We start from the raw sequence: 6132 nt of genomic DNA, 5'->3' as shown, positions 1-6132 counted from the left end.
AGAAATGAAGTCTGTGGAGGTTCTGCAGTGGCATTGAATTGATGCCATGAGCCGGCCCGGGGCCATCGGCTCAGGGACTGGCTTCCGAAGAGCTGGGTCTGCGCACAGGACATGCAGCAGATTGGAGAATTCAGCCAAGCTGGAGGACCCCGGCAAATTCTAAATTGAGAATTTGGCGAATGCCATGTTATTTCCATGATAGCCTAATCCAACCCGCTATTCTTTTCGGCCATCTGCCAAACTTTTGATTCTCAGTTTAGAGCCTGGGCCCTGGTAGGGTAGACAGCTTCTGATCATGGAAGCTCCATTTATTAGTTCTTGGGGAAGGGAAGGGAAGGGAAGGGAAGGGATCAGACATAATATGAGGGCAGGACAGGGCAGCAACATAAGCAACTGTGGGCAGAGCAGTAGCCAGTGAACTTGGCTATCCTGGAAAAATTAAGAGAGTTATCCAGTTTAGTCCTTGGATGGGAGACCACCAGGAGATCCCAGGGCTGAAAAATCCAAAACCATCTTGGAAGGAAGATGGCAATCTGTTTTCGTATCATTGCCAAGAAAGCTATATGGACATTTCTAAATCATCACCCTAAACAGAGTCTGACTGAAGGGAGCCTGTGCCAATGGGGTTCATATCTTGATTGTGGGCTTGACAAAAGCATCAGGGTGGACATCAGGTAGATTTTACTGGAAGATTCTTGACTTAGGATCAAGCAGGCATTTGGTCTGTTCCAGCAGGCCAGTTCTTAAGCAGTTTCCTTCTCTCTCCTTTCAGATGGATCCTCCGGGTTGGCACTGAACGGTTCTGGGTCTGTCCGTATCTCAAGAAGCCACCTGAGGGGGACACTGCCCGGGCTCCATGTTGGCGACAGTTTTCCTCGCACAGTTTTTCTCAGTGGGGAGGAGCCCAAGAGACCATGAACTTCTCAGACACGTCACCAACTCCCAGCGGCAAACTGGAGTCTCCGACTTCTGTCCCCGAAAGCGGTCACCCTCTCTGGGAGGCGGTGCTGATTGTCTTGCTAAGCGGGAGCCTGCCCCTGATCACCGTGGTGGGGAACCTTCTGGTGATGGTGGCTTTCAAGGTCAACCGCGAGCTGAGAACTGTCCACAATTACTTCCTCCTCAGCTTAGCAGGGGCTGACCTGATCATTGGGTCCATCTCCATGAACTTATACACCACCTACATTGTCATGGGGCGATGGGCGATGGGCAACCTGGCCTGTGACTTGTGGCTCTGCCTCGATTACGTGGCCAGCAACGCTTCCGTCATGAACCTCCTGATCATCAGCCTTGACCGTTACTTCTCCGTTACCCGTCCCCTCACTTACCGGGCCAAGCGGACCCCCAGGAAGGCAGCTATCATGATAGGCCTGGCGTGGCTGATTTCCTTTGTCCTGTGGGCTCCGGCCATCTTGTTCTGGCAGAATTTGGTTGGGGAGCGGATGGTTCCTGAAGGGGTGTGCCAAATCCAATTCTTCTCCGAGCCCATCATCACATTTGGAACCGCTATTGCTGCTTTCTACCTCCCCGTTACCATCATGGCAATTCTTTACTGGAAGATCTACAAAGAGACACAGAAGAGAGCCAAGGACCTCCCCGGACTGCAGGGTTTGGGGTTTAGGACTAATCAACCGTTGGGTCTCCCTCCAACTAGCAGCCGTGCAGAGGCAAGTGGCAATTCGAACCCATGCCCGCCTCTTGCCTTGCTTGCAGACGGAGTTGCGTTTCCCCAGCAAGCCTGCTGCTTCCTTGGACGGGGGGCAAAGGGGGCTCCCTTGGACCAGAGCAGCAACAGCAGCTGGAACACGACAGAGGAGGAAGAGGGGGGGAACGTCTCCACTGACTCCCTGACCTCCTCGGAGGGAGAGGAGCAAGCCTTTGATGTTCACGCTATTTGCCCGGCGGCCATCGTCCACCTCCCCATGATCGATGCCGTCATGCATCCGTTGCAGCGGGCGCAGTGTTGCGATGCCCAAGTGAGGGCGGGAAGGGACTGGGTGGCAGGCAAGGTGATGATGGGGACTCCAAAGCAAGCGTTGGCCGGGGACAAGAGGCTCCAGGAGGCGGTGGGGTCACCGTGGACTGAGCAGACACAACTCAAAGCTACGAGACGCATCTTGAGGAGGAAGAGAAGGCACTTGTTTCCCAAGAGGAAACCCTTCTTGGCAGCGAAGGAGAGGAAGGCCGCTCGGATGCTCAGTGCCATCCTCCTGGCATTTATCATCACCTGGACGCCTTACAACATCATGGTGCTGGTGTCCACCTTCTGTGCTGGATGCATCCCGGAGAGTCTCTGGAGGCTCGGCTACTGGCTGTGTTACGTCAACAGCACCATCAACCCGATGTGCTACGCCTTGTGCAACCGGTCTTTCCGCACCACCTTCCGACAGCTGCTGCAGGGTCGCTGGTGGCACGGCGCCAGCGGAAGCCGAGGAGAACGGTAGATCGTGTGGCAAGATCGGGACGATCCCAAAACACGGCTGGCAAGCAGAGAGCCACCGAGGGTGATAGAGCTGGTAGAGCCGGATTCCAGCAGATGGACGGCCGATCGGTTTATTATTTTTTTTAGCTTATGAAATAAAACCAGCTTTCGGAGCACCCTGCCAGCATTCATGGTCAAAACCCCTGGAGGTTTCGTTTCCAGGGGTTTTTTTTCCTTTGAGAAACAAAATGAAGGTAAAACCCCAACTCCGGCTGGAGCAAATCAAAGTCGGTGAAGGCGCCAGCCCTAAATCCTGAGTCAAATCAACTCCTCTGAAACGTGGAGGAAGACTATTCCCGAACGTGGCAGTTTCCTGTATTGTTTGTGGCGAACAGCCGTGTTGCAGGGCAGCTGGTGGATTTTGCGTCTGCTTTGCTCCTGTTTCCTGTATCACAGAACAGCCATCTTGATTGTTTAACCATGGCACTGGTAAGCCAAATTTCTGAAACGTTACATTGGAGATTTTAAAAAATATATGTATTTTAAGAAATCTAAAATAATACTTCTTCCAAAAAAAAAACACCACCACCCAAAAAGATCATGGGCCGGGGGAACAAGTGTGAATCTGCTGAACACAGCAGCCTGGCTTTTAGAGCAGTGCTTCTCAAACTTGGCCACTTGAAGATGTGTGGACTTCAACTCCCAGAATTCCCCAGCCAGCATGGCTGGCTGGGGAATTCTGGGAGGTGAAGTCCACACGTCTTCAAGTGGCCAAGATTGAAAAATACTGTTTTAGAGACTGCATAAGACTGGGGTGGAGAGGGAGATCTGATTATCGCTGCTTAAAACATAACTTATATTTATTTCACTTCAGGGTTTTACTTTAGGCATTTTGTGGATTGTAATCCACCCTCAGTTGCTTGGAATTGTAAATACTTAAAATTCTTAAATAAGTATAAATGGGAAGGGCTGGTCGATCAAAAGCTATGCACTGTCCCCGCCTGTTAGCGGCGGGCAGGGGGCAACTTTAAATCACAACACCGTCATTCAGTGACAAAGTTGCGGGCAGTGCAAATTTTGTTAGTCGGGTTCAGATGTGGGGAGCAAAACCGGAAGGTCGGCGTCTGCAAAGCTCACCCTTAAAACACGTTTCCCTGCTTTCTCCCCCTTTTAAAAACAAAACGAGCAGAGGAGTTGGTTGTTTCACAGGCTGCAGAGGAGCGATTGCAACCTTCTGCTGAACAAAATTGCCCACCTTTGTCAAAAACACCATTGCCCCCCACAACCGCACCCCCCCCGGCACACTGTTCCTGGAAAGGGGGGTTGTAAAAGGCCCACCCCTGTTCTTGCAAGGGTCTGACCCACCAATACACATCCTGATGTTAGTCTATTGCAATGTTTCTCAACCTTGGCCACTTTAAGACGGGTGGACTTCAACTCCCAGAATTCTGGGAGTTGAAGTCCACCCGTCTTAAAGTGGCCAAGGTTGAGAAACACAGGTCTACTGGGTTGTGCAATCCTTAGTGTGTCTGCCTAAGGTCCTACCCCTTCCCCATACCCATCTTCCCCAGTTCGATTCTCCCTCCCCTACCCCCCCATGACACCAGCTCTCTACCAAGGAAGGACCGTTTCAGCTGATCTCAGCTTTTCAAAACAGCCACCCAGCTGATCTGTTCTGCCCTAGGTAGGCCATCCATTTTCCCTGGCAGATGATAACCTGCTTTAGAAGCACGATCCCACATTAGAAAGGCGGGTAATCCGTTTTTCTGGCCAACAATGCTTGTCTCTGCTCACGTGAATAAATAAAGCCAGAGGCCAAAAAAATAAAAAAAGGCAACGCGGCTTTTGTAACTTTGCAGGGGAGAGGGAAGAGGAATCTTTTCACACTGATCAGCAAGCTCGGAACTCAACGTGTGGCTTGCACACTCCTGCGTTTTTCAAAAGCGCATTTTTTTTTTTTTTACAAACGAAACCGAAGTAGCAAAACCATACCGTCCTTCATGCCTTGACCCCAACTAGGAGTCTTCATAATCATCCGTACAACAGGTCACATTTGCCATCGAAAGGATTCCTTGTAGGAATAGTATCCCATTTATTTCAAAAATCCAGGTCTGACCAATGCTGCTTCTTTGATTCTGGCAAACTAGCGGCATTCCTCAAGAAAAGAGGAGAGTTTTAATTTTTTTGCAGCAAGGAACCCAGGAAAGAATATTTTCATTGCTTTACAAGTCGGCATTTTATGGACAGATATAGTGATGCGTGTGTGTGTATCTATACCTAAATACACACCCACTTCACAAGTGGACATTTTATAGACAGATATAGATGTGTGTGTGTGCACATGTGTATATATATATATATACCCACACTCACACTATCCATTAATATACTACACATTTTATAGGATGTTATTTGTCCTACCAATGACAGTTGATTTCTATTGCTCAAAAGCTCTTAGCAAATCCTTGCAAAAAATCCCTTGGCACCTTGTTCAGGGAGTAGAAGTAGAGGATTAAAGTGTAGCACATTTTAAAGTTTATTTTTATGATTTTATATAGGCCCTTCATGGAATTCAAGGAGCAGGCTAACTTCTCAAAACTGTTTTTCATTATCACCCAGTCTAGTTAGCAACTGAAAATCCCAAGGCCCATCCAGGGGATTGACACCTCCAGCATAAATTGGATTAGAAGTGTATAACATTCACTTGCATTCTGCCTGGGGCCTTGCAAATTTAGGGTCTCCAAAACGCTTGAAGGACACATCTTTATCTTTATTACCATTTTAACAATGTGTGTGAAAGAAGCATTGTGGTCCCACAGGGAGGCCATACACCCGACCGCATGATGGCTTGAATAAAGCACCCACTCCCCTTCGCCTGAGTTTAAAATGTTAAACTTTAAAAGCGAAGTAGCTAATGAGGAAAGTGAAGTTCAGAGTAGCATTATCAGGAGAGGTTTGCGATAGGGAGACGGTTCCAAGAATTGGTGACCAAATGATCTCGTCCTACTGGTCGAACAGGACAATGACAATGAATTATTCTACAGTAGAGACAAACTCAAGCAGAGCTCACGAGACCAGCTTGAGCCTTTCAATTCACCCAAGTCCTTGGGACGCCAAGTTTGGAATCATCTCCAGAGAGGAAAGTAACTGGAACAGGAATCAAAGCAGAGAACTCATCTGGATTCCCAAATATTTCTGCAAGAGTTTTAATCTTCTAGATTATACCTGCAGAGAGATTGCCGTAATGTGTTGCGAGGATGAAAAACCAAGAACTGGAGAAACCGCAGTACTAGTATCTAGATCAGTGTTTCTCAAACTTGGCAATCCAATAGTTGCCAAGGCTGAGAAACACTGATCTAGATTATTGTAGAAATGAAAATCATAATTATCGAAAGAGTTCCTAGTTCAGCATTTCCCAACATGGTGTCCTTGAGATGGTAAATGGGATTAAAAAAAAAAAAAATTGATGCAAAATATCTGGCAGGCGTCAAATCCCAGCCATTGTCTTTTCAAGTCAAGATGCTCCATTCCTGTCCCTTCCCCATGTTTGATTTTTGGCACATAAATGCCAAAGGCTCTGATGCTCTAGGAAGCCCAAAGGGAAGTCTCTGATCAACCATCTCACAATCCAGATGGTACAATTCCCATCAAGAACCCTAATTCACCATTAGGTAATACTTTTATGAGGAACCACCAAATAAGCACAGATG

General features: G+C 48.1%; 1 protein-coding gene across 1 annotated transcript; it reads left to right on the top strand.

The window, feature by feature from the left end:
* The first annotated feature begins 786 nt into the window (after window positions 1-786).
* Window positions 787-3070, top strand: LOC103053243 (muscarinic acetylcholine receptor M1). Its single transcript, XM_025173382.2, has one exon. The coding sequence runs from the start codon at window positions 915-917 to the stop codon at window positions 2442-2444; it is 1530 nt and encodes a 509-aa protein (XP_025029150.2). The 5' UTR covers window positions 787-914; the 3' UTR covers window positions 2445-3070.
* Window positions 3071-6132: the final 3062 nt, after the last annotated feature.

This window comes from Python bivittatus, unplaced genomic scaffold (genome assembly GCF_059951505.1).
Source record: "Python bivittatus isolate LINGU-HERP-01145 unplaced genomic scaffold, Pbiv_v1 ctg000180_np1212, whole genome shotgun sequence".
Taxonomy (NCBI): domain Eukaryota; kingdom Metazoa; phylum Chordata; class Lepidosauria; order Squamata; family Pythonidae; genus Python; species Python bivittatus.
This window is presented reverse-complemented; position numbering and strand designations above follow the sequence as displayed.